At 57.4% G+C, this 26,848-nt stretch overlaps 1 protein-coding gene across 4 annotated transcripts; it reads left to right on the top strand.

The window, feature by feature from the left end:
* Positions 1-55: 55 nt before the first annotated feature.
* Positions 56-26,848, top strand: NRBP2 (nuclear receptor binding protein 2). Of its 4 annotated transcripts, none has more exons than XR_011724679.1 (19): positions 70-398; positions 13,327-13,449; positions 13,739-13,840; positions 14,008-14,097; positions 14,734-14,774; positions 14,860-14,954; positions 15,139-15,162; positions 15,478-15,561; positions 16,554-16,609; positions 17,158-17,253; positions 17,882-18,014; positions 18,150-18,252; positions 19,111-19,161; positions 19,383-19,518; positions 21,752-21,805; positions 22,887-22,950; positions 23,142-23,197; positions 25,304-26,642; positions 26,691-26,848. XR_011724679.1 is itself a non-coding variant. In XM_071738642.1 (18 exons), the coding sequence occupies exons 1-18, from the start codon at positions 282-284 to the stop codon at positions 25,370-25,372; spliced, it is 1,488 nt and encodes a 495-aa protein (XP_071594743.1). In that variant the 5' UTR covers positions 56-281; the 3' UTR covers positions 25,373-26,848. The 4 variants fall into 4 exon arrangements, 2 of the variants coding, with proteins under 2 accessions (XP_071594743.1, XP_071594742.1); XR_011724680.1 differs by having other exon boundaries at positions 25,304-26,692; positions 26,744-26,848; XM_071738642.1 differs by having other exon boundaries at positions 56-398; positions 13,739-13,834; positions 25,304-26,848.

Raw genomic sequence — 26,848 nt, 5'->3', positions numbered from 1 at the left:
CTCGGGGCGGAGCGGGGCGGGGCGGGGCGGGCCGTGCGCGGTCGCACGTCCGGAGCGGGGCGGGCTGAACCCGGGACCGGCCCATACCTCGCTGTCAGCTGCGCCGCAAGGTTCGAGGCGGTTCGGTTGGGTTCGGTTCCGCTCCGGGCTGAGGTTGGGAGATTGGGCTAGAGGCGGTCGGGTTGGGCTTGCTGGAGGTTGGGGCTGGGCTAGGCTCGGAGAGGTTCGGCTGGGTTCGGAGCGGTTCGGAAAGGTTCGGTCGGGCTGGGTTCGGTTTGGAGATGGCGGTTCCGGAGCCGGACGTGAGGCTGGCGCAGGAGAAGGAAGAGGAAAGCGAGGAGGAAAGCGAGATCCTGGAGGAGAGCCCCTGCGGGCGCTGGCAGAAGCGCCGAGAGCAGGTGGGTGCGGGGGAAGAGGGTGCGGGATGGGGGTGCGGGAGGGATGGTGCTGGCGGGGGCTGCTGCTGCTGCGGTCGCCAGCCGGCCCTGCGGGGGTCTCCGGGCTGTGCGGGGCACCCGGAGGCCGATGCTGGGGGAGGGCGAGGAGGAGAGGGGAGAAGAGGGGAGGGAGAAGAGAGGGAGAGGAGAGGGAGGGGGAGAGGAGAGGAGAGGAAGAGGAGAGGAATAGGAGAGGGAGAGGAGAGGGAGAGGAGAGGAGAGCTGCTGCCGGGCTCTGATCCGCTGGAGGGAGGCTCGGTGCGGGGTGCCCTGGTGCGGGGAATCTGTCTGTGCTCCGGCGCGGGGAGCCCCGGTGCGGGGAGCTGGGTTGTGCCGCGGTGCGGGGCTGTCCCGGTGCGGGGAGCTGGGCTATGTCCCGGTTCGGGCTGCGTCCCGGTGCGGGCATCTGGGCTGTGTCCCGGTTCGGGCTGTGTCCCGGTGCGGGAAGCCACGCCGTGCCCCGGGAGAGCGGGCAGTGTCCCACAGCCCGAGGTGCTGTCAGCTTTTGAGGGGTGTCAGGGCCCATCAGAACCTTTACCTTCCCACCATCGCCGCTCAGGACCTCTCAGTCCCTGTGCTCCGGGTCAGCCATGGGCTGCGCTTCTTCCTCCCTAGGAACGAGCAGCAGGAGAAGAGGAAACGGCCTCAAATTACTCCCGGAGAGGTTTAAATTGGAGATGAGAAAAAAAATTCTTCCCTGAGAGGGTTGTCAGTGCCTGACTGGGTGGCCCAGGCTGCTCAGGGAGGTGGTTGAATCCCCATCCCTGGAAGGGTTTCAGACCCTGGAGATGTGGTGCTGTGGGACATGGGTTAAATCTGGACTTGGTAGAGTTGGGTTTTGGTTGGACTCGATGATCTTATGGGTCTTTTCCAGGCAGAACAACTCTGTGATCTGTAAGGCTGTTTGCCTGGTCTGGGCTTTGCTGAGATCTCAGTAACCTGCTGAGCTTTGGGCCATCACCACCTTCTGCTGTTCCTTCTGCTTTCTGGGGCTTCCACACACACACATCACTCCTTGGTCTCTGTTCCTCCTCCCTTACCCCCTCTGCCCACACCTTCTCTGCATCAGGACCTTGCAGCAGGCTGGAGCTCTCCTGTGGATGGTGCCTGAGCCGTGTCCCATGGATGTGTGTCAGGACATGGCCCTTGGGGTTGTGGTTTAGTGCTGAACTTACAGTGTTGGTCAGAGGTTGGACTGGATGATCCTGGAGGTCTCTTCCAACCAAAGACATTCTGTGATCTGGCACCACTTTCAAAACCCCAGGGCTCCTTCCCCTCCTTGGTTTTGGTGCTCCTGGAGTACCAGATCCCACCTGTGTGGCACAGCTGAGGTGTTGGAGCCTGCTGGATTTCTGTCTTGTTTAAGTTTTTATTTTTTTGGCCCACTGTTGGCCATCCCTCAGTCTGTGCCACACCTGATGGAGCTTCAGCTGCTGCTGCAGTTGATGGGTAAGGCCTTGAAGTGGGATCCTGGAACTGCATCCTGGTTTTCCAAGCAGTTCCTGGACAATGTGTGTTGAGTCTGAGGCCCCCAAACAGCCTGAGAACCCCTCAGTGTCCTGGGGGAAGAAATGTCTTGGCTGTAACTCCTCACTTGAACAATCCCACATCTGTTCTGACCTCACTGTGACACTGGATGGTGTGGATGTTAAACATTTTGGTTCAACAAGGGAGTGCTCTGGAACACTGGTGAGCCAAGTCCTGCAGGTTTGTCCCATGGTGCAGAAGTGGAGCTGAAGGTGGTGGAGCACAGCCTGGTTGGGTTTGGTTCCACCCGGAGGGTTCAGTCCCTGGGTTGTGCCATCCCTCTGCAGGGAGGTGTTCAGGGTGGAGCAGGGAGGTGGGAAGGGCCTGGAGGGATGGGATGAGGGAGAACAATTTCAGACTGCAGGAAAAGAAGATGGAGAGGAGATGTTCAGAAGAAATTCTCTGGGGTGAGGGTGGTGAGACCCTGGTGGTGAGGTCCTTCCCAACCATGGTGATTCTGATTCTTCAGCCTGGAGTCAACACTGCTCTGGAGGAACTTCGTAACAGCTTCTGGAGGAGATGGAGCTTGGGGTGCTTGGGGGAGGACAAAGGTTTTATCAACCGTGTCCAGGGAAGCTTTTTCCACTGTGAGGATAATGCTGGAGAGGGACTCCTACAAGGGCCTGGAGTGATGGGACAAGGGCTTTAAACTGGAAGAGAGGAGATGGAGAGGAGATCTTGGGGATAAATTCTTTAATTTGAGGGTGCTGAGCCCCTGGGTGCCCAGGTTGCCCCCAGAAGCTGTGGCTGCCCCATCCCTGGCAGTGTTGAAGGTTGGATGGGGCTTGGAGCCCGCTGGGCTGGGGGAGGGGTCCCTGACCATGGCACTGGGTGAGCTTTGAGGTCCCTCTGCCCCATTCCATGCTCCCTAGGGTTTGTTTGGCTTTCCTGTGGGCAGTGGCAGGAGGCTGTGGGGTCCCAGGGGGGGTTCTGATATGGTCACAAGGAGTTTGTGGCACCGTGGCCCCATTGTTGGCAACCCCAGAACTTGCCAGGTGGTTGTCAGGCCATGTGCCCCAGGGCAAGCAGGGGACAGTCCTGAAGGAGAGCAGGGCGGGTTCCAGGGTCCAGGATCAGTAAAGCTGCTGTTGACAAACTGAAGATGTTCTGTGGGAGGGAGTGGTTTGGGCAGAAATCCATCCATGCTTCATTAGGTACCAGGAATTAAAAACCACCGTTTGCTGCCTGCAAGCTGTGGGTCTGGTATCTCCTGACCTCCATCAGCAGCTGCTCTGTTTGACACAGGTTCTGGTTGCTGCAAGCACTTGGAGGATTTTTACCAGCAGGGATTTTCTCTCCTGATGATTCATTGCGATTACTTATGCTTCTTAATTTGCTCTTAGCGGGACAGGTGGGTCCTGCAGGGCACCCACAGCGCTGTGCTTGGTCTCAGGTTTTGCTGTTTCAAAAAGGGGTCCAGGAGCTCCTGCTGAGCTGGCACCTCCAAACTCCTGTCCTAGAGCAGGATCTGGATGCCTGGAGAGCTGCAGTGGGCAGAGGCACTCACCCCAAGGTGTGATAATGCTCAAAGAACCATGGAATGGGTTGGGTTGGATGAGATCTTAAACATCATCCAGTTCCAACCCCCTGCCATGGTCAGGGACCCCTCCCCCAGCCCAGGGGGCTCCAAGCCCCATCCAACCTTCAACACTGCCAGGGATGGGGCAGCCACAGCTTCTGGGGGCAACCTGGGCACCCAGGGGCTCAGCACCCTCACCCCAAACAATTTCTCCCTCCCTCCCTCCCTCCCTGCCCAAGATCTCCTCTCCATCTCCCCTCTCCCAGCTGCAAACCCTTCCCCCTGGGAGGCTCCCATCCCTCCAGGCCCTTGTCCCAAGTCCCTCCCCAGCTTTCCTGGAGCCCCTTCAGGACCTGGAAGCTGCTCCAAGGTCTCCCCTGCTTCAATCCTGATGCTCCCTGGTATGGGCTGAGGAGCAGGGTGTGCTGAATCCCTCTGTCTGCGTTACTTACCTGTACACAAGGACTTTTCCTGTGGTTTCACACGAGGCCATCAGAGCTGTGCTCCTCTGGGAGGAGGTGGAGCAGCAGCTCACCATTCAGAATTACCCCGAATGGTAACTGTGGATGTGGAATGGATTTATTCCTGACCTCCCCCACTGGGAGAGCAGGGCATATCCCCACAGGGAGCTCCACCTCAGCTACCCAAGCAAGGAGATGCCCTCCTCTGTAATCCCCTTTCAGCTCAGAGAAGGGAAAGGGGAACTCATGGAGCTCCGTGGTCTCCCATGTGTCTGTTCCTGACCCTGGGGAGCTGGAGGGTCCCCTTCTCTCAGGTCTTTGGAAGGAGCTGAGGGTCACTGTAGCTGAATGTCATGTTCAAAGTCAAGTGAGGTGCATCCCACCCCAAATCACTGGGATGAGGAATCTTACAGGTTCCAGGTATGGACAGGACAGCTGGACCATGCCAGGTCCTAAAGCTGTGCTGGGTCTGGCCATGCTCACCCAGGAGGAAACCATTTCCCTTCTCACCTCCCTTTGCCTTTTTGTGCTGTGTGTGTTCATGGGGGGCAGGAAGAGACAGATTTCCAGGAGCAGGTAGGAAATAGAAGCCCTTACATCTCCACAACATCTGTGGAGAGGGGATCAAAGAATCACAGAGTGATTTGGGTGGGAAGGGCCCTCTCAAGGTGCTCCAGTCCCAGCCCTGCAGTCTCAGGGACACCCTCACCCAGATCAGGGTGCTCAGAGCCTCCTCAAGCCTCACCTTGAACATCATGAGGCCTCAACCCCCTCCCTGGGCACCCTGTGCCATGGTTCCACTGCCCTCCTGGGACACAACTTGTTCCCAACATCCAGTCCAAATCTGCTCTTCTCCAGTTTAAACCATTGCCCCTCATCCCATCACTCCAGGCCTTGCCCACAGTCCCTCTCCAGCATTCCCCAGCTCTTGGTGTGGAAGCCCAGCAGAGGGACTGCTGAGGACTTTGCCATGTAGGAGGAGAGGGCTTTTCTCAGCCTTGGGTGGATGACTTCATTTGCTTTTTTTCCGTCCAGGCTGCGCAATAGGAGCAGCAAGGACGAGGAAATTTGGTGTGCAGCCTCTGGTCAAAGTTTTGCAACTTTCCCTCCCTGCTTGGAGCTCCCGGGCTGGACCCAGCACCTCCTCCCTGAGCTCAGGATGTTTTATCCCTGTTGCTTTGCTTTTGCAAATGTTTTATCCAGTTGCAAAGGGCTCTGTTAGGGCCTGTGGATATTTGCTGGGTGGTATTATTTATACACCATTATTTCAACAGCATCCGTCCCATCCAGTGTTCTGCCTGGTGGTGCTGGTGCCTGGAACAGGGCTGCTCATGTTTTCCCTTGCAATATTTCATTGCTCCCACTTTGGTCATCTTGTGTAGTAAAAGGGTTAATGACTGAGTGTGTGGTGATACAGAGCCTGTGGACTATGAGCTTTAACTTCTAAAACCAGCAGGATGAAAGAAAGGAAGAAGGGAAACCATGAAATAGAAAGAAAGTGGAGAAATGTCAGAGCAGAATGTAAAGGAAATAAAGTGATGTTAAAACCTCTGCAAGAGGAGGAGAGTTTTAAAGTGGTGCTGTAGTTTCCCACAGATCAGAAAATGAAAAGAAAATAGAGGAAAACCAGTTAAAGCGTTTGGATTACACTGAGGTGCAAGCAGGGTTCCCATTTTTTTTAGATTCTGTTTTTCAGGTGTTAATTATGTTTGCAGTTTGCAGCCAGGATAACCAGTTCTGTGACAGATGATTTGGGAAGCATCCAACTATTTAATATTTGCTACCAGAGTTATTTTTGAAAGCGGCTTTGTTGCCAGCCCTCCCAGGAGACTGGGACTTGAAGTGTGTTTTGTTGTGAAGTGCTTTTCCAGAGCAGAGCAGAGCAGAGGGGATCAGCTGAAGGACTTAGATCCTTCTTTCCATGCCAACTATTTTTTTATGATTATTTGTATTTTATTTTTTCCCCTCTCCCCCTTACTGGTTTTACAGCTTTTGTTTGCTGCTGTTGAACTCTGCAGGATGGGTTTGCTGGGTGAAGCTGCTGACCTCAGCTGATCCAAGGGGTTCCTCTCCTGCTCCATAGGACAGGAGGTGGGGCAGCCCAAGTCGGTGGGAGGGAGGGTGTTTGTGACAGCAAGATGAGAGGGTTTGACCTCAGGTGGCATCACAGACCGGGGGGGTGTGGGTGAACTTTGGAAGCAGACAGAGAAATCCTCTCCTGGACTCTGGGGCTGGCAGCAGGAGGGACTCTGTGTCCTGGTGTCCTCATGATGCACAGGGACATTTTGCTTCAGGTTCCCTTTCCCTGTGCTGCTTTTTCCCCCTCCATTTCAAGGATCCTTTAATCCTGCAGGATCTCACCCTCTCGGAACAATCCCAGTCCTTGTTCTGGCTGCTGGGCAGGGAGGTGACGTCAGCCCCAGCCTGGTAAAGGTTAGCACAGAAACTTTTTTTTTTTTTTTTCATTCATGCAGTAACCCACTCTCTGCTCCCCATCCATCTCCTCCCCCAGGAGCCCTCTCTGCTCCCACCTCCTTGGGATGCTCCTGCCCCAGCATCTCCCCTGTGTCCCCAGCATACTCAGCTCCGCTCCCTCCAAACCAGGCCCCGAGGAGAAGTGTTGCCATCACCATCTTCTTGTGTTCCTGGGTTTAACCAGGCTCTTTTTTTGCCCTTTCGTTGATTTTTCCCTTGCAGGTGTTCCTCTGCACAGTGGGCAGAGGTTGTCCCTGAGCCTTGCTGGCTCCTGCACCTCTTCTGTCCCTCATCTCCTTATCTCTCTGTAACCAGAGGATGTGCACAGTCCCAGGAGGTTTTTGTATTTCACTTCTGGGATCTGGGAGGTGTCCCATGGTCATGTTACAAATTGGATTGAAAGACAATCAACCCCCAGTTAGTGGTCTCCTCCATTTGACCAGCAGAATCTGGTGGTCACTCCGTGTTTTCACCTTCCCCTGTGGCTGTGGGTCAGCCTGGGGGGTTGGTTCCCTTTCCTGGAAGCTCTGTGATGGGTTCACTCCGTGCCAAGACAGCAGGAAGGGGAATCCCCCTGGGAAGATCCCACCAGAACCCTGGTAACTGGGCTGGGCACTGCTCTCCTGCCTGCCTCAGTGTTTTCCAGCTGTCCTTGGATGAGCAAACACCACAAACCAGTCTGTCCCTGGGCATCTATCCCCAGTTCATACTGGTGGGCACTGGGGGATGCACCAGCAGGATGGGGTCCCACACACCCAGCCTGTCACAGAGCCACAGAATGCAGGGACAGAGGGACCTCAAGGATCATTTGGTTCAAATGAGCCAGAGCAGGAGATGTCCCAGCTCCTTCTGCAGCTGGATCTGAAATGTGCCCCGTGTTGGGGGAAAAAAACCTTTGCCCTCTCTGCAGGGGCTCCAGGAAAGCTGGGGAGGGACTTGGGACAAGGGCCTGGAGGGATGGGAGCCTCCCAGGGGGAAGGGTTTGCAGCTGGGAGAGGGGAGATGGAGAGGAGATCTTGGGCAGGGAGGGAGGGAGAAATTGTTTGGGGTGAGGGTGCTGAGCCCCTGGGTGCCCAGGTTGCCCCCAGAAGCTGTGGCTGCCCCATCCCTGGCAGTGTTGAAGGTTGGATGGGGCTTGGAGCCCCCTGGGCTGGGGGAGGGGTCCCTGACCATGGCAGGGGTGGCACTGGATGAGCTTTCAGGTCTCTTCCAACCCATTTGATAATTTAATGATTTCCTGCTCCCACTCCCACCCCAACCCCTTGGGGTCCCCTCCCCTGCCTGGGGCTCAGAGCTTTCTGCTGCAGAACTGCTGATTTTGGGAACAGCCTCTGCCAACCTGCAGGGCTGCTGCCCCGGGGCCACTCGTGCCTGGGTTTCAGCAGTGAATTTCTGAGGTGTGGTTCATCCCTGGAGCAGAACGTGGCTCAGCTTTGGCTGACCACAGCCTGGTGTCTCCTCCCCAGGGTGTGTGTGGTGCCCTGAGGGTAAAACAAACAGGTCCCAGCTCCTTTCCTGCCCACCCAGCCCACAACCCAGTGGTGCATCCTCTGCCCAGGAAATTACAGCACTTGTGTTGCCCTCAGGATCTTACCTGGGCTGTGGAAAATTACTCCTCTGTTCCCTTTTTTTATTATTTTTTTCAGCCGTGGGTGGAGAACAGGGATCTCAGTGTTTGCTGCTGGGTGAGAGGGAAAAGCAGCCCTGGGGCTGGAGCCAAGGGGAGGGCTCCCATCCCACCCAGGGCAGAGAATCCCAGGAGGTCAGGGTGGAAGGGACCTCGAGGCCCATCTGCTCCAACCCTTCCCATGTTATTGTTGATCTGAGCTGTCCCAGCACCCATCCAGCTGAGACTTCAAACTTTCCAGAGTGAGGGAATCCACCCCTTCCCCTGGGAGCCCATTCCAACCTCTGACTGTCCTCATGGGGAAAAACTCTCCTCTTGTGTCCAGAAGGGTCAGCCTGGTGGGTGGCTGTGGTTCCTGCTCCAGATCCTGCTCTGCCATCCCATGGGAATGACCCAGGGACCTCCCTGGAGCTGCTGGCAGGGGAGCTCCTGGGGATGGATGGGCAGGAGGGGGTGGGAGCCCCTGGTGTCCTGGGAAACAGGGAGATGGGAGAGCTCTGCTCTGCTGCTCCCACTCTCTGCCTCCTGACTTTGTCTCCTCTGCCTGCAGCAGGGATGGGCATCTGGTGATTGTCCCTGGATATTGTCCCTGGTTATTGTCCCTGGTTATTCTCCCTGCTCATTCTCCCTGCTCATTCTCCCTGCTCATTCTCCCTGCTCATTCTCCCTGCTCATTCTCCCTGCTCATTGTCCCTGGTTGTTATCCATGGTGATTGTCCCTGGATATTGTGCGTGGTTATTGTCCCTGCTCATTGTCCCTGGATATTGTTCCTGGATATTGTCCCTGGTATTGTCCCTGGTCAATGGCTGAGTGCTGCTCCTGCACTCCATGCAAGCCTCTGTTCCTTCTCCTGGTGCTCACCCTGCAGGATGTTCCTGCACCTCCCTCCCTTCCCACCGTGGCTGCACTGATGTTAAACCACAGCAGAGCTCATCCTGAACAGTGCCACTGCCTCCTGGCTCAGCCCCACACCCCTCACTCACCATCCCAGGAGGCTGCTCCAAGCCCCATCCACCCTTCAACACCTCCAGGGATGGGGCAGCCACAGCTTCTGGGGGCAACCTGGGCACCCAGGGGCTCAGCACCCTCACCCCAAACAATTCTCCCTCCCTGCCCAAGATCTCCTCTCCATCTCCCCTCTCCCAGCTGCAAACCCTTCCCCCTGGGAGGCTCCCATCCCTCCAGGCCCTTGTCCCAAGTCCCTCCCCAGCTTTCCTGGAGCCCCTTCAGGACCTGGAAGCTGCTCCAAGGTCTCCCCATTGCAGCCTTCTCTTCTCCAGCCTCAACACCCCCAACTCTCTCAGCCTGGCTCCAGAGCAGAGCTGCTCCAGCCCTCCCAGCAGCTCCAGGGCCTCCTCTGCACTGGCTCCAGCAGCTCCGTGTCCTTCTGCTGCTGGGGACCCCAGAGCTGGAGGGTTTGGGGGGTCTCATCCCCAGGCCATGGTCTCAGTGCAGTCTCCATCCTCTGCTGTGCACACCCTGTTCAGGGAGGGTGGATTCTGCTGCCAAAGGTCCCAGCTCCTTGCCACCTGCAACCTGAGCAGAAGTCCCTGGAGAAGCCTCAGACAGAGCCCTCAGTGTCACGCAGGCTCATGGGGTCCGGGAGCAGGGGCCAGGTTGGGATTTACTCTGTGGAAGAGCTCTTGGGCTCCTCGTGTTCCCTGCTCAGAATTCTGTCTCCAGCAGCCCCTGCCAGGTCCTGGTGCCAGAGGGATAATGTGTCACCATGTCACCCTCTCACGGGGCCTCAGCTTCACCCTGCGTGTGGTCAGTGTCACCTGGTGGAGCAGTGGTTCTGCTGCTCCAGAACCAAAGGTTCTGCTCTGGGGCAGAGGTGTTGTGACCCATGGCACCAACATCTCTGCTGTCCCCAAAGGTCCAGGAGGCTCCGGGTGCTGTGTCCCTGGCTGCTGCTTTGCTCTCCTGCACGTTCCTGGGAATTGATTCCCAACACTTCATCTTTCCCCTGGTCTCTGGGTCAGCACCAGTCCAGAAAATCCCTGCAGAGTTTTGATACCCTTTGCTCCAGCCTCAGGATGTGTGGAAGCTGTGGGAAACCTCCAGCCTGGTCAGGTGTCTCCTGATGGCCTCTGAATCATAGAATTTTCAGGGTTGGAAGGGAAATTTTAAGATCATCTTCAAGGGCTCCTCTGTGTTTCTGTTGGCACAGTCAGGATGGGAACCAGAAAATCATTTTGGTTGTAAGAGATCTTTAAAGCTCATCAAGTCCCCTGTGCCATGGTGGTTCATGTGCTCAGGGTTTCAGAGGGACCTTCCCCCATCTCCATCCCCTTCCCCACTGCTCCTTTCATCCAACCCTTGGCACCAACAGCATCATGGGGAGGGGGGGAAAGGACCCTGCAGGAATCAGAATCATTGAGTTCTTCTGGTTAGAAAACACCTTTAAAATCACCCAATCCAACCATTCCCCCAACACTGCCCAGGCCACCTCCCCCATGTCCCTCATCCCCACATCCCCAGGGTTTGAAACCCCTCCAGGGATGATGGGAACTCCAGCCCTGCCCTGGGCATCCTTTCACCCTCCTGTCTGCTCCTGGGAGTGGGGCCACCAGCAGAGGAATCCTCTGGGAGTGCTCTGTTCTCAGTGCCCCAGGGGTGATGTGGCCATGCTGGTCCTGGTAGCAGGGAGGGATGCTCTGGGGACACAGGAGGGCACTGGGATGTCCCTCTGGAGGGATGGGGCCAACGTGGGCTAATCCTGACCACACGAGTGTGGGGTCTGGGGGAGAAGTAGAAGAGCAGCAGAATGTCCTGTCCTCCACCTGCTGTCCCATGCCTTTTCCCTGGCCTCCCAGGCAGGTAACAACCCACCTTGTACCCATCTGCATCTCCAGATCAGGTGTAGATGCCACTGGCAGCAGAAATTCTTATCCATGGCTCTCCAGCCCCATGTTTGCCCATGGCTCTCCAGCCCCATGCTGTCCTTGCCTGACTTCTGCTCCCCCAAAGCCCCAGAACTCCATCACCCCTCTCTCCTGGACCATTTCAGACCTTGTTGACCCGAGAAGCTCAGCAGGGAGTGATTTATTGTAAGATGCAATCTGATCTCCTGCAATCTCCTCCTGCTTGTCCCCAGTGATGTTTCCAGCCTGGACTCAGCTCTTGCCAAGGACTTTTGAGAAGAGCAGGGAGTTTGCCCCTCCCAGCTCTGGAGTTGTCCCAGGTCCATCTGGTGTCCATTAGCAGCAGCAGACCCAGCAGCCCTGGAAGGGGGTGATGTGACATTGCTGTGGGATGCTCGAGGTGACCTCTGCCTGGCTCTTGTCACCTGGGGGGCTGCAGGGACAGGGTGAGGGGTGAGGGATTTAACCTCAAAGAGGGAAGATTCAGACAAGACACGTGGAAGAATTTTTTTGTAGTGAGGGTGCTGAGACCCTGGCCCAGGTTGTCACGAGAGGTGGGAGATGCCCCATCCCTGGGACCATTCCAGAGGAGGTTGGAGGGGGCTTGGGACACCCTGGTCTGGTTGGAGATGTCCCTGCTCACTGCGGGGGGGTTGGAGGAGCTTTGGGGTCCTTTCCAACACAAACCTGGATGGGACTCTGAGCCCTGCCATGCAGCAGTGTTTCTGTGTCTGCTCCATGGGTTTTATTCTCAGGCAGCACCAGACCAGGTTCCCTCCCCCCTGGACCTCTCTGCTGTTCCTCCCCAGGTCTCAGAACCCCCCAGGTACCATCAGATCCAATCTGAGGAGCCCTCAGGTGCGGGGGCAGCAGCAGAGGGGTGACCACAGGGGAAGCAGCTCCAGGGTGGTTTCTGCACTGAGCTCTGAGCAAGCAGGAGGTGGCTCTGCCTGCACAGGGACCTGGCAGGGACCTGGATCATCCAGACATGGGGATGGGATCCGTGGGGTGCCACAGTCCTGCTCTGGGCTCAGGATCTGCAGGCAGGAAGGTGGAGATGGTGAGGATGAGGAGGTGACACCGGGGGTTTCAGCTCGGATCAGAACCTCCCTGCAGAGCAACCAGGAAGCTCTTTGGGTCCATGTTCTCCATTGGATTCTGAGGGCCCTGGGGGTGTTGATCCTGGAGCAGAGGAGGCTGAGGGGAGACCTTCTGGCTCTCTGCAACCCCCTGAGAGGAGGCTGGAGCCAGGGGGGGTCGGGCTCTGCTCCCAAGGAACAAGGGATGGGACAAGAGGAACTTTTGGCACAACTCAAGTGGTGCCAGGGGAGGTTTAGGTTGGAGCTGGGGAAGAATTTCTCCCTGGAAAGGGTTGTCAGGGCCTGTCCCAGGCTGCCCAGGGCAGGGCTGGAGTCCCCATCATCCCTGGAGGGGTTTCAGAGAAACCCCTGGGGATGTGGGGATGAGGGACATGGGGGGTGCTGGGGTCATTTGAGTTGGGTTCATGGTGGGACTCAGTGGTTTGAAAAGTCTTTTCCAAGCAGCCTGTGACTCTCTGGCAGGAGGAGGTGCAGCAGCCTCCAGTCTCAGCACGTAGGACCCTCTGGTCCTGGGGCTTGGGGGTCTTGGGGCTGTTGAGCCCCTCTCAGAACCAGGTCCTGCCTGGGTCAGGGCTGGAACCTGGCAGTCCTGGGGATGGGTGAGCTGGTTCCGTGCCCAGGATCTCCAGATGGGCTGGGGACCCAGCACTGGGTCTGAGCTGGAAGTCTCCTGGGATGATGATGTTTGGGTCATGTCCCCTCCCCAGTGGATCTTGGGACACAGCTCTGTGACCTCAGGGATGGGACCTGGTCAGGCAGACCCTGGGGTCTTGGTGTTTGCCCCGGGTGCCCTTGGGATGTTGGGGAGGTGATGTTCTGGCTCTGGTCTGTCTGGACCTTGTTGTTTGCCCTCTCCAGCAGGAGTGTGGCCATCACCCTGTGTGGGGGGGTCTCCTGTGGCTCTGGGGAGGGGGGTCAGAAGGTGACTGTCCCCAGCAGCTTCTCCCTGGGCTGCCCAGAGGGGTGGGTGGCATGGGAGCCTCTCTCCTGTCCCATCACCTCCTGGGGAAGCTCTCCGTGCGGGACCTTCCTGGGGAGGAGGGGGGTGGAAGATCTTAATGTCACCTCAGGAACCACCAACAAGGACACTGGGGAAAGGGGGTTTGGTTTTATGCAGATTTTATCAAAGTGCCACTGAACTCCTTGGTGAGGTTCACAACCTCTGGATGTTGGGATCGGAGTGGAGGGATTGGCACAGGGACAGGAGGAAATGATGGACCCAGGGACGTTGGGGATGGAGTCAGGGTCAGGTTGGAGTGATGTTCAGGGGGGGTCAGGACAGAAGGGGTGTCTGACACCTTCCCGTGGCTGGCAGGTGAACCAGGGGAACATGCCAGGCATCCAGAGCACCTTCCTTGCCATGGACACGGAGGAGGGGGTGGAGGTGGTGTGGAACGAGCTGCTCTTCACTGACAAGAAAGCCTTCAAAGCACATGAGGTGAGACCCCCCCCTCCCCATGGGGACCGGGACCACCCCCCTGGGACCACCCCCTGCCCCATCCTGGGTGGCAGCACCGTGGCCACCGGGACCTGTCACCCCCTGCTCCTCTCCTGGTGGCATTCTGCTTTCCTTTGGTTTCCCTCTCCACGTCTCCTCTGTACCCCAGAACCACCTTTCCCTGGGCTGGGGGCACAGCCTGCTTCCCAGACCCTGCTGTCCTTGTCCCCAGGGCTGTCCTGCCCCATCCCAGGAGCTGCCACCTCATCTGTCCCCTCTCTGCCCACAGGAGAAGATCAAGACCATGTTTGAGCAGCTGGTGCTTGTGGATCACCCCAACATTGTCAAGCTCCACAAATACTGGCTGGATGTCAAAGACTTGAAGGCACGGGTAGGGAGGACTCAGGGAGAGACAGTGCCTGGGAGGAGGAATTCCCGAGGGAGCCAGGATGGGGTCCCAGCTCTGCTCCTCACTCCATAACCCCCCCCTTCCTGGGGACACTGCTGTCACCCCGGGGCTGCCCACAGGATGGGAAGGTGACACTTCTCCCTCCCCAGGTCATCTTCATCACCGAGTACGTGTCCTCAGGGAGCCTGAAACAGTTCCTGAAGAAGACAAAGAAAAACCACAAGGCCATGAATGCCAGGGTAGGTTCCCTGGGAACAGGCACAGGGGTCCCAGGTGAGGGGGTGACTCCGTGCCAGAGGGAATTTGGTCTCCCAAAAGAGAGGAAGAGAAAGGAGGAGAGAGGAGGAGAGGTTGGGGAGACATTGGAGCAGCTTCCAGGTCCTGAAGGGGCTCCAGGAAAGCTGGGGAGGGACTTGGGACAAGGGCCTGGAGGGATGGGAGCCTCCCAGGGGGAAGGGTTTGCAGCTGGGAGAGGGGAGATGGAGAGGAGATCTTGGGCAGGGAGGGAGGGAGGGAGAAATTGTTTGGGGTGAGGGTGCTGAGCCCCTGGGTGCCCAGGTTGCCCCCAGAAGCTGTGGCTGCCCCATCCCTGGCAGTGTTGAAGGTTGGATGGGGCTTGGAGAGGGGTCCCTGACCATGGCAGGGGTGGCACTGGGGGGGATTTCAGGTCCCTTCCAACCAAAACCATCCCATGAATCTCAGCTCTGACCGTGTTCTTTGAGCAGGGGTTGGGAAGGAGATTGTTGTCCCTGGGAGCCACCATCTCAGCAGGGCTGGTGGAATCAGATGTCCCCAGCACGGGGCTGTGGGTAGAAATGTCCCAAAGCAGCAGCTCTGGGGAGCACCTCCTTGCAGGGCTCTGCTCTCCTCTCTAGGCATGGAAGCGCTGGTGCACCCAGATCCTCTCTGCCCTCAGGTGAGGTCCCCATCTCCCTCCCCACCTCCTGCTGCTCCCCGGTGGGTGCAGGGGGGGTGCTGAGGGCAGCTCTGTGCTCCCCCAGCTTCCTGCACTCCTGTGACCCCCCCATCATCCACGGCAACCTCACCAGTGACACCATCTTCATCCAGCACAACGGGCTCATCAAGATCGGCTCAGGTGGGAGCTGCCACCCCACAGCCCCAGGGGACTCAGGAGGGGCCTGGGGGGCTCTGCAGGGTGGGCTTGGACCCTGGGGGGTCCTGAGGGGTCACCCGGGCAAGGCTGGGCTGACCTCTGCTGTTGGTGTCCCCTGCCCCATGGCTCCTGACGTGTCCCCTCCTGGATCGGTGGTGACAACCAGTGTGGCACAGGGTGTTTGCAAATGGTGAGTGTCCCCTGCCACCCCTTCTGGCCCATCAGTGTCCCCTGCCACCCCCCCTGGCCCATCAGTGTCCCCTGCCACCCCTCCTGCTCATCAGTGTCCCCTGCCACCCCCCCTGGCCCATCAGTGTCCCTTTGCCACCTCTCCCTGTGCCATCAGTGTCCCTCAGGGAATTGCTGCTCCTGTGGTTGGATCCAGGAGGGTGTCCCAGGGGAGGAGGTGTCCCAGGGGTGATCTGGGTGGGCACCCAGCAGTCCCAGCAGCCCTGGGCCAAGCCCTGGGGGTGTTGGGGTGCAGAAGGTTGCTCTGTCCCCACAGCCATCCCCGATGACCTCCGGAGCCCCATCCGCATCGAGAGGGAAGAGATCCGGAACCTCCACTTCTTCCCCCCGGAGTACGGACGTGAGTGGGGCTGGGATGGGAGGGGGGGGACCTGGGAGAGCCGGGGGGGCCCTGGGGGGGCCCCAGGGGGGATGGAGTCTTTGTCTGGAACTGCTTCCTCTGCTCAGCACCAAAGGTGCCAACTGGGAGCCAGGGGGGGGGGGGTCTTGGGGTGAGGAGTGGGGGGGATGCCATGGGGGAGGGGGGGGCCTGGGCAGGGGGGAAAACCCCCCCAGAGTGGGGATGGAGAGGGAGTGGGGAGCAGGAATGGAGCAGCTCTGGAGCCAGGGGGAGAGAGTTGGGGGTGTTGAGGCTGGAGAAGAGAAGGATCCCATGGGGAGACCTTAGAGCAGCTTCCAGGTCCTGAAGGGGCTCCAGGAAAGCTGGGGAGGGACTTGGGACAAGGGCCTGGAGGGATGGGAGCCTCCCAGGGGGAAGGGTTTGCAGCTGGGAGAGGGGAGATGGAGAGGAGATCTTGGGCAGGGAGGGAGGGAGAAATTGTTTGGGGTGAGGGTGCTGAGCCCCTGGGTGCCCAGGTTGCCCCCAGAAGCTGTGGCTGCCCCATCCCTGGCAGTGTTGAAGGTTGGATGGGGCTTGGAGCCCCCTGGGCTGGGGGAGGGGTCCCTGGCCATGGCAGGGGTGGCACTGAGGTCCCACCAGTCCAAACCATCTGGGATTCCATGCTTCTCATTATTGGTAGGAAAGGGGATCTCAGGATGAGCAGGAACAGCTCTGAGCTGGTCCCTGGGTGGCTCAGGAAAACTCAAGCACATGAGAAATGTTACAGCAGTTATGGGAAAAGGGAGTAAATAATCTTTGTGCCATGTGGGAACTGGTGATGCAGTCGCCTTCTTGACTGTTTTGGGGGAAAATCTGAGGGGGATAAATGTGAAATGTTTGTGCAGGGACCTGTGGGGAGCAGGGGGAGGTCAGAGCAGGGCAGGGGTGGGGATGAGGGGGGTAAGTGCTGAGCTCTGCCCGTGCCCTGATGTGTTCCTGGGTTGGGTTTGCAGAAAAAGCTGATGAGACTGCTGTGGACATCTTCTCCTTTGGGATGTGTGCCCTGGAGGTATGGAGAGCACAGAGCCAGCCCGGGCTCTGGGGGTTTTCCTGCTGAGCCTCTGGGGATCCTGATGGACTCAGGACCTCCCTGAGGAGTTTTCTGGCCCTTTTCCAGACCTCACAGTGAGCTGGAGATCCCTCACAGTGATGGGGGCTGCAATGGGGAGACCTTGGAGCACCTTCCAGTGCCTGAAGGGGCTCCAGGAAAGCTGGGGAGAGACTTGGGACACGGGTCTGGTGGGATGGGATGAGGGGGAAGGGTTTCCAGCTGCAAGAGAGGAGATGGAGAGATCTTGGGCAGGGAGGGAGAAATTGTTTGGGGTGAGGGTGCTGAGCCCCTGGGTGCCCAGGTTGCCCCCAGAAGCTGTGGCTGCCCCATCCCTGGAGCACTGTGGTGGGTAAGAAAGGAGTCTGAGGTCAGGGACACAGCATCCATGGAGCAGTGGGGATCCCAGGAGATGTGGAACCTGAGCAGGGGATGTCCCCTTGGGAAGCCTCAGGGACTGAGCCAGGGCTTGGGCAGATGCAGCCATGGCTGAGCTCCTCCTTCCCCAGATGGCTGTGCTGGAGATCCAGACCAACGGGGACACTCGGGTCTCAGAGGAGGCAATCATGAGGGCACGACATTCCCTGGATGATCCCAACATGCGGGTGAGTGGCAGGGCTCTCAGGGGTCCCCCTGGGATGTCACTCTCTCCATCTCCATCCTTCTGGTGGTCTCTGGGACATCAGAGCAAGCACAGCAAGTTGTACCCCAGGAGCTGTGGCTGCCCCATCCCTGGCAGTGTTGAAGGTTGGATGGGGCTTGGAGCCCCCTGGGCTGGGGGAGGGGTCCCTGACCATGGGTTGGGGTGACATTGGGTGATCTTTAAGGTCCTTCTCAACCAAAACCCTTCTGTGAGCCCAGGAACAGGGTTTAATAAGGCTCAGTAGACCGAGGGCTCACCAGACCAACTTGGAACCAGCTCAGAGGCAGCTGGACCCTTGGATCCCCCTCCATCTTCTTTCTTCACCCAACTCAACCCCTCCCTTCCTCTTCTTTTGTCCTCGCTCCAGAACGTCCCAAAATCCACTCGTACACTCCTCAAATTCTCTTGTTTGAGCTCAGAATTACCCCCTTGGCATCCCACAGGAAACCCTCCCCTCTCTGGGGCAGTGGTCCCTGTGCTGGTGTGATGTCCCAGAGGGGGTTTTCTTCTCCTCAGCCTCCAGCACCTCCTTCTCCACCTCTTCGGGGTCCTTCTTTGCCTCCAGCTTGTGTCTCCTCTTTAACCCTCAGGAGTTCATCCTCTCCTGCCTGACCCTCAACCCGGAGAAGAGACCCACAGCCAACAACCTGCTCTTCCACCGGGTGCTCTTTGAGGTCCATTCCCTGAAGCTGCTGGCAGCACACTGCTTCATCAACAACCAATGTCAGTCCCAGAGCCCCCCGCCCCAGCCCACCTCCTGATGATGCCCCTCTGGAAGAGCCCAGGACCTGGAGACCTTCCCTGGGGTCTGTGCTGCAGGGATGGGGTCCCCACAGCCCCTTTCTGCCTCTGCCTTAGATCTGATGCCAGAGAACGTGGTGGAGGAGAAGATAAAGGAGCTGGACCTGAACATGGTGATGGCAGAGATCAGGAGAGGGGGTCAGCCAGGAGCTCAGTGGAGGTGAGGATCAGGTACCAGAGCCTGCAGCACTGGCATCCAGCCTGCTGGTCCTGGTGCTGTGGCACAGGACACCTTCCCACCACCCTCCTGTCCTCCTGGGTCCTGCCCATGGGTGACACCAACCCCAGGCAAAGCTCCAGGGTTGGGGCAGAGCAGCTGCAAAGTGCCCAGAGGAAAAAACACGCTGGGGGGGTTGATAGTGGCTGAACATGAGCCAGCATGTGCCCAGGTGGCCAAGGTGGCCACCAGCATCCTGGCTGGTGTCAGCACTGGGGTGGCCAGCAGGAGCAGGGCAGGGATTGTCCCCTCACACCTGGAGCCCTGGGGTCAGTTTTGGGTGAGAAAAGGGCTCTGGAGGGGCTGGGGGTGTCCAGAGAAGGGAATGGAGGTGGGGAAGGGCCTGGAGCAGAAGGAGAAGGGTCTGGAGAAGTTGTGAGGAGCAGCTGAGGGCCCTGGGGGTGTTGATCCTGGAGCAGAGGAGGCTGAGGGGAGACCTTCTGGCTCTCTGCAACCCCCTGAGAGGAGGTTGGAGCCAGGGGGGGTCGGGCTCTGCTCCCAAGGAACAAGGGATGGGCCAAGAGGAACTTTTGGCACAACTCAAGTGGTGCCAGGGGAGGTTTAGGTTGGAGCTGGGGAAGAATTTCTCCCTGGAAAGGGTTGTCAGGGCCTGGCCCAGGCTGCCCAGGGCAGGGCTGGAGTCCCCATCATCCCTGGAGGGGTTTCAGAGAAACCCCTGGGGATGTGGGGATGAGGGACATGGGGGGTGCTGGGGTCAGGGTTGGTCTGGGTGCTCTTACAGCTCTTTTCCAACCAAAAGAATTCCATGAGCAGTCGTCTCCCTGTGCTGTTTCTCTCCAGGTACTCAGAGGTTTCCTTCCTTGAACTGGACAAATTCTTGGAAGATGTCAGGTGGGTTGAAGGTTCTGCCTGACCCAGCTCTGGTCCCCCCCATCCCTGTGCCCACAGCTCCTGGGGCAGCGTGCAGCCCGGGTCAGGGGGCTGTGCTGCAGCACCCACCCCCTGTCCCTTCACCCAGCAGCTCCTGGCCCTGTCCCATCCCCTCTGCAGTGTCCCCCATGGGGGGGGAGCACAGGGCTCACTTCTTTGTCCTCCCTCTGTGTCTGCACCAGGAATGGGATTTATCCCCTGATGAACTTCGCTGTTTCCAGACCCCACACCCTCCCCCGTGCACTCTCCCAGCCCCCAGAGGACCCTCAGAAAGCCAAAACTCCCACCCCAGAGCCCTTTGATGTGGAGACCAGGAAGGTAAGGTCAGACCCAGGTGGGGACAGAGGGCAGGAGGTGGATGTTTCCCCTTCCCCACTCCTGGCTGCAGGAATGCCTCTCCCTTTGCCATGTCCTGGAGCCCAGGCAGGGCTGAGCTCCTCTCCTTGGCTTCCCCAGGACCTGGGCAGTGCCTTTGGATGGAGCTCCTGAGGTCCATTTCACCCCAGGACCTTCTGGAGCATCCCCAGGGCCTGGGATCCTCTGGCTCTGGTTCTCCAGGGTTCTCCCTGGTCCCTGCAGCAGCTCCAGCCCAGGCTCATCCTGGTGGCTCCTCCATTGCTCCAGGTTCTGCAGGTTCCTTAGGAGGCCCAGCAGTGGGTGCAGCACCTGCACCCCAAGGTTATCAAGTGCTGAACAGAGCAGAATACCCCTCAGTCCCCAGGATGTGCTCTGGGATACTCGTGGCCTTCCTTACAGCTCATGTCCTGCCCACCATGACCCCAGACTCTTTCCAGCAAAACCAGTAAAGCCTTCCTGACAGCCAGGCAGCCTGGAATTATTCCTTCCCAGGGCCAGGAGCTGGTGTTTGCCCTTTGCTGACGTGAGCACTGGGAGACAAGGTTGTTGGCCACCATCAGCAGGGCACAGCTCAGGCACTTCCATGGCTTCTGTCTCCTGGAGCACTGCCCCCTCCTCCAGAGGGATCCTGGGGCTCTCTGCACTTCTCTAAATCCCATGTGGCACCTTTTGTGGGTGCTGCTGACACCTCCAGTCATTCACCATCCATCACCTCCAGCACCCTGCCCAGGAAGGCCACCAGCATCCAGGCTTGGGGCAGGAGTGGTGTGGGCAGCAGGAGAGGGGCAGGGATGGTGTCCCTGCACCCCCAGGGCTCTGCTCAGCTCGGGACAAGAAGGACATTGAGGTGTGGGAGAGGGTTCAGAGAAGGACAACCAAGTGGTGAAGGGTCTGGAGAAGAAGTCCTGGGAGGAGAGGGTGAGGGAATTGTTCAGCCTGGAGAAGAGGAGGCTCCCAGGTGAGCCCAGAGCAACCTTCCAATATCTGAAGGGGCTCCAAGAAAGCTGGGGGAGGGCTTTGGACACGGGGGGGTAGGGAGAGGAGAAGGGAAATGGGTTAAAACTTGGAGAGAAAGGGGAGATTGAGGTTGGAGATGGGGGAGAAATTGTTTGGGGTGAGGGTGCTGAGCCCCTGGTTGCCCAGGTTGCCCCCAGAAGCTGTGGCTGCCCCATCCCTGGCAGTGTTGAAGGTTGGATGGGGCTTGGAGCCCCCTGGGCTGGGGGAGGGGTCCCTGACCATGGCAGGGGAGGCACTGGGTGGGCTTTGAGGTCCCTTTCAATCCTACCATTCCATGATCCCATGATCTGGAGAACAAGTCCTGGGAGGAGAGGCTGAGGGAAGTGGGAATGTTCAGTTTGGAGAAGAGGAGGCTGAGAGGAGACCTCATTGCTCTCTCCCACTCCCTGCAAGGAGGTTGTAGGGAGGTGGGTGCTGGGCTCTGCTCTCCAGGGAGCAGGGACAGGAGCAGAGGACGTGGGCTGGAGGTGCCCCAGGGGAGGTTTAGAGCAGATCTGAGGAAGAATTTCTGTCCTGAGAGAGCAGTCAGGGGTTGGAAGGGGCTGCCCAGGGAGGTGGTGGAGGCATCATCCCTGGAGGGATTTCCAACCCGTGTGGATGGGGCACTCCAGGACATGCTCTGGGGGGTGACACAGATACTGAGAGATTTTACTGGGGGGACCTGGTGGTCTCAGAGGGCTTTTCCAGCTGTGACAATCCTGTGATTGTCTTTATGTTGCCATGGATGACATGAATGACATGAGAAGTGACAAAACAACCTCATAGTCACATGAATTAATGGTAAAAACACCATCTGGGTCTAAACCTCATCCTTGTTCCTGCAAAACCCTGTGAGATGCCTCCCTGCAGAGAGCACCCCCAGATCAGGTGCTTCTTCTCTGCTGAGAATCAGCTCTCAGAGCACTTCACTCAGCACCCACCTCGCTGCAGCCTCCTCCAGGGAGGTGGAGAGGGTGAGAAGGTCTCTCCTCCACCTCCTCCTCTCCAGGCTGAAGAGCCCCAGCTCCTTCAGCCTCTCCTTGTAGGAGCTGTGGGAGTGTGTGTGGAAGGGGAAGGTCAGACTGGATGGGAATTAAGGGTGTTAAGTGGGAATTGGAGAGAGCTGCTTGAAGAGCAGAAGTAAAGCAGCCCTGGGGGAGCCTGTGCCCAAGCTCATGGGGTTTTTTTCCTCTTGCAGGTGGTGCAGATGCAATGCAACATGGAGCTGAACGAGGACAAGACCCAGTGGCATGTGAGTGTTCAGCACCCGAGGTGCTGGGGCTCTGCACCCCCTGACCAGGACAGAGCTTGGGAGCAGCACCCAAAGGCTTCCCCTTCTCCCTTTGTCATCAGCAAAGCCCAGAGAAGAACAAAGCCTCTGAATTCCCCTCTGGCTGCAGGACAGGGAGGCCCTGGCAGCTTTCTCAGGACATTTTTTAGCTCGACATCTTTCTAGCCCCAGGGTTAGATGTGGCTTTTGAGAGGAGGTTCCTCTGAAAGACACTGACACTGCTCACCCCCCAGCACCTCCCTGCCCACCCCTGCCAGCAGCTGCTGCTGGAGCAGCCAGTGAGGGGCTTGGGAAGAGCTCTGGTACGGCCCTAACTCCAATTTTATATCTTGTTGTGAGGATCGTTGGTGCCTCTGCTGATAAACACACGGCAGGGATTTGCAAAAGGAACAGGTTTTATAGTTACAGCAACTCACAAAGATTTGTTTCAGGGAAAGGAAAAAAAAAAAAAGTGACCTTGAAAAGTGAGGTTTATACTAGGAAAGGGTTTACAGAAATGAACCACTCTGGGGAAACGGTCGTTAAGAGAAGAAAAATAGAAATTAAGGTTCTTTTCACCCTCGGGGGCTGATGGCCACAGGTGAAGGTCCTGGGCTGGTCTGAGGCTGTGGTTTGAAGTTATCATCAAAGGAGCATCTCCTTTTCCCCAGAGTTTTTATACTGAAAAAAAGGGTTCTCTTTTTGTTCATTACTGTCAGATTGGGGGATTTCTTTGATATTCCAGAATTCTTCAGCTTTTGTTATCTGATACTGATTTCCATCACCTGTCTGACAGCTCATCAGGAGCCCCTCGTTAGCATTTTATCTTCAGCTGACTGATGAGATTTTGGTGCAGTCAGGGGGTTAACACATTTCAAACAGAAGTGCCAGACCAGGCTTGTTTACTGATACCTTTTAACTAAGGTGAGCCAGAGGAAAAAAAAAAAAAAAAAGTTTGCTATAGTTTTGGTTATTTTTTTTTTGTAAGAGTAGAGAAATGCTGAACCAAGAGACAATTCCTAATTTCAATGTGTCCACATAAAGTTTTCCCTTCTTCCTGCAGCTTACTCTTCTGCTGATCCTGGAGGACAAGCTGCATCGCCAGCTCAGCTATGACTTGCTGCCCAGTGAGTTTATTTGAGATAAATCCATTTGTGTGTCTGGGTGCAGCAGCTCTGCTTGGTGGCACTGGGCAGGTCCATGCTGAGGCTGGGTCAGACCCAGAGATGGGGATGGGCACGGTGGGGTTGGGCTGGTGGATGGACTCAGAGATCCTGTGGCCACTCATCTTGTGTTCCCACCATCCCTGTCTCTGCAGCTGATAACTCCAAGGACTTGGCCACGGAGCTGGTGCACTATGGATTCATCCATGAGGTAACCTTGCTCCCACTCCTCATCTCAGTCATGCAGGCACCGTGTGAGAGCCTGCCTAGATCCCTGTCACACCCCCTGCCATCCCAAATCCATGTCACACCATCCCCGATCCCTGTCACACCCCCTGCCATCCCAAATCCATGTCACACCATCCCAGATCCATGTCATACCCCCTGCCATCCCAAATCCATGTCACACCATCCCCAGATCTCTGTCACACCCCCTGCCATCCCCGATCCCTGTCACACCCCCTGCCATCCCAGATCTCTGTCACACCCCCTGCCATCCCAGATCTCTGTCACACCCCCTGCCATCCCAAATCCATGTCACACCATCCCCAGATCCCTGTCACACCCCCTGCCATCCCAAATCCATGTCACACCATTCCCAGATCCATGTCACACCATCCCCGATCCCTGTCACACCCCCTGCCATCCCAGATCCCTGTCACACCCCCTGCCATCCCAGATCCCTGTCACATCTCTTGTTCCATCCCAGATCCCTGTCACACCTCCTGCTATCCCAGATCTATGTCACACCTCCTGCCATCCCAGATCCCTGTCACAGCTGGTGCCTGGGAGCAGTCAGAAGGGATTGTCCTATGGTGATGTCAGGGTCAATGACATCAGCCTGGCAGTGACTGAGGGACAATTTTGGGTTTGTTTTCAGTAATTCCAAAACCCCTCTCTGATTATGTAAGAAACCACCTACACCTGAGAGGGGCAGAGATGATTTATGTGCAAAATAATTCCCAGGCCTACTAAAGGTGACATTATTAATTTTTTGGGATTTTTGTTCTCTGTTAGCAGTGAGGATATTAGAAAGCAGATGGCCATAAACTTGAGGTTCATTGGTCACAGAATCACAGAGCCATAAAACGATTGGGGTTGGGAGGGACCTCAGAGGTCATCAAGGTCCAAATAGTAAGGATCAAATTAAAAAAAAGAAGCTGAAGCTGTTGTGTTCCTTCTGATCAAAGCACCAAGGAGCTGTTTGCTCTTGGGCCTTCATGTTGCACCCAAGACAAAAAGGCTCCTTTCTTGATTGATCATTTGGTGTTAGCATAATTAATTATGATTAATCATGAGTGTGTTGGAGATGTGCTTGTGAGTTGTTCTTGTCCCATATGGAAAATCAGGTGTAAAGTTGGTGCCCAGTAATAGGATAAGGGATAATGGGATCTACTGGAGAGAGTCCCCTGGAGAGCTGGGAGGGTGCTGAAGGGCCTTGAGCATCTCTGCTGGGAAGAAAGAGTGAGAGCCCTGGGGGTGTTGAGGCTGGAGAAGAGAAGGCTGAGAGGGGATCTGCTGAATGTCTGTCAGTAGCTGAGGGCTGGGGGGCAAGAGGAAGGGCTCAGTCTCTTTTGGGTGGTGCCCAGGCCAAGGAAGAATGGGATGAAGCTGGAAGATGGGAAGTTCCAGCTCCAGGTGAGGAGAAACTTCTTTGCTGTGAGGCTGAGGGAGCCCTGGCCCAGGCTGCCCAGAGAGGTTGTGGAGTCTCCTTCTCTGCTGCCTTCCAAACCCCTCCTGAACCCCCCCAACCTCCAGATGAGGTTCCTCTCCTTCTCTGCTGCCTCCCAAACCCCTCCTGAACCCCCCCAACCTCCAGATGAGGTTCCTCTCCTTCTCTGCTGCCTTCCAAACCCCTCCTGAACCCCCCCAACCTCCAGATGAGGTTCCTCTCCTTCTCTGCTGCCTTCCAAACCCCTCCTGAACCCCCCCAACCTCCAGATGAGGTTCCTCTCCTTCTCTGGAGCCTTCCAAACCCCTCCTGAACCCCCCCAACCTCCAGATGAGGTTCCTCTCCTTCTCTGCTGCCTTCCAAACCCCTCCTGAACCCCCCCAACCTCCAGATGAGGTTCCTCTCCTTCTCTGCTGCCTTCCAAACCCCCCCTGGATGTGTTCCTGTCTGGGCTGCCCTGGCTGATCCTGCTGTGCCAGGGCTTGGACTCCAGCATCTCCCTTGGGCCCTTCCAACCCCCCCATTCTGTGATCCCATGGAATTGGTGTCCTGGGGTGGAACCCTGGCAGGCAGGAGATGTCCAAGGCAGCCAAACCAAACTGATCTGTTGGTGTGGGGGTTGTTTTTTTTTTCCTGTTTTTTCAGGATGACTGTGAGAAGCTGGCCAATTTCCTGGAAAATGCCTTCCACAAATACCGCTCTCCTCCCTTGTGAGTGGCTCCTGGCTGGAGCTGGGGACAGTGCTGTCCCCCTGTTCCCCAGGGAATGGGACGTGCACCAGACCAGAACCACCCGAGGGGCTCCTGACCGAACTTCCCCCCGTGGGACCCAACGGGCCACTCGCTCCTGACTGAACCTCTGCAGTCCTGGGGAGGTGGATGTGGTCTGGAAAGGCCACAGGAGGTGGAGAAGTCATCAGCAAACACCAGAAACTGCAGAGGCATCGGGAGAGGTCGGGACCAGAGCAGGAGCTCGTGTCCTGGTCCCTGCTCCTGCACAGCAAGCCAAAGGGATGTGGGAGGCAGGGGGTGCCCCATCCTGCAGCCCCTTCCCCACGGGGGCAAAGCTGCTGCCAGAATCCCACAAACTGACAAATTTCCCTCTGGGAACCAAAAGCTTTTGTCACTGCAAGTCCCAAAGCTATTTTTTTGTTGTTTTTCCCCTTTTTGCTGGCTGGTGGTACTTGCAGAGGGGAGGAGAGGAGAAGGCTTGGAAAGCTCTGGCCCGGTGTCCCCCCAGGTGCCACGTTCCCATTTTTATGACCCGTTTATCCTGGTTTTGGAAGTTTTCCCCAGCACAGATGAACCACGGCGCTGCCTTGAGGCTCAAATCGCACAACTCGGCTGAGGAGAGGACTCTGATACAGCACGAGCAGAAACCCCAGGACATCCAAACCCCACTCGCTGGATCCCAACACTGGGGACCAGCCCAAACCTCAGTGGTGCTCAAGAAAAAAACCCTTCTGCTCCCCCAGGCTGCCCACGGCCTTCCCGGAGGGCACCGCATCTCCCAGGGGTGCTGGCTCTGCCCTCCCTGCTCCTCGTGGACTCTTTGTTTGGGACTTCAGCAGCAGCCTGGAGAAAAGCTCCATCCCCTGCCAGCTCTGCAGGTCGGCTTCAGAGGGGGAAATGTGCCCAGAGGAGTTTTTGGGGCAGCCCAAGCCCGGGCAGTGCTGCCATGCTCTGCCCTCTGCCCGTGCTGAGCTCCCTGCTCTGGGCTTTCCCCACACCCTGCAGCTCTGTGTCCTGCCCCGTGCTGCTCTTTCTGCTCTGCTGCTGCTTCTCTGGTGTTTTCTGCACCAATATCCTGTGCCCTGCACTCTGCTGATGGGGTTTTCCTGCCCCGTGCTGGTGCTCTTGCTCTCTGCTGCTATTATTTGGGGGCTGTGCTGGTGTTCTGCACCCCACAGCTCCTCTCTGCTGCCAACAGGACACTGCCTGCACCCTGTGTGTCCCCAGCTCTGCTGTGTGTCCCCAGCTCTGCTGTGTGTCCCCAGCTCTGCTGTGTCCCCAGCTCTGCTGTGTGTCCCCAGCTGTGTCCCCCAGCTCTGCTGTGTGTCCCTCAGCTCTGCTGTGTGTCCCTCAGCTCTGCTCTGTGCCCCCCACCTTTCCCATCTGACAAATCAATAAAGTCACCCCATGCAGCTCATGGTGGGGGACACACCCACCCCCATCCCCCAAGGAAGCAAAA

This window comes from Heliangelus exortis, chromosome 2, assembly GCF_036169615.1.
Source record: "Heliangelus exortis chromosome 2, bHelExo1.hap1, whole genome shotgun sequence".
NCBI lineage: Eukaryota > Metazoa > Chordata > Aves > Apodiformes > Trochilidae > Heliangelus > Heliangelus exortis.
Note: the sequence above shows the minus strand (reverse complement) of the source record. Positions and strands in the feature narration are given on the sequence as shown.

Excerpts from the sequence above, each read along its gene's own strand:
- NRBP2 (XM_071738641.1), top strand. The coding sequence starts at position 282 with ATGGCGGTTCCGGAGCCGGACGTGAGGCTGGCGCAGGAGAAGGAAGAG. Across the intron at positions 16,610-17,157 it reads TTGGGATGTGTGCCCTGGAG|ATGGCTGTGCTGGAGATCCA; the intron begins GTATGGAGAGCA and ends CTCCTTCCCCAG. Across the intron at positions 19,519-21,751 it reads TTGATGTGGAGACCAGGAAG|GTGGTGCAGATGCAATGCAA; the intron begins GTAAGGTCAGAC and ends TTCCTCTTGCAG.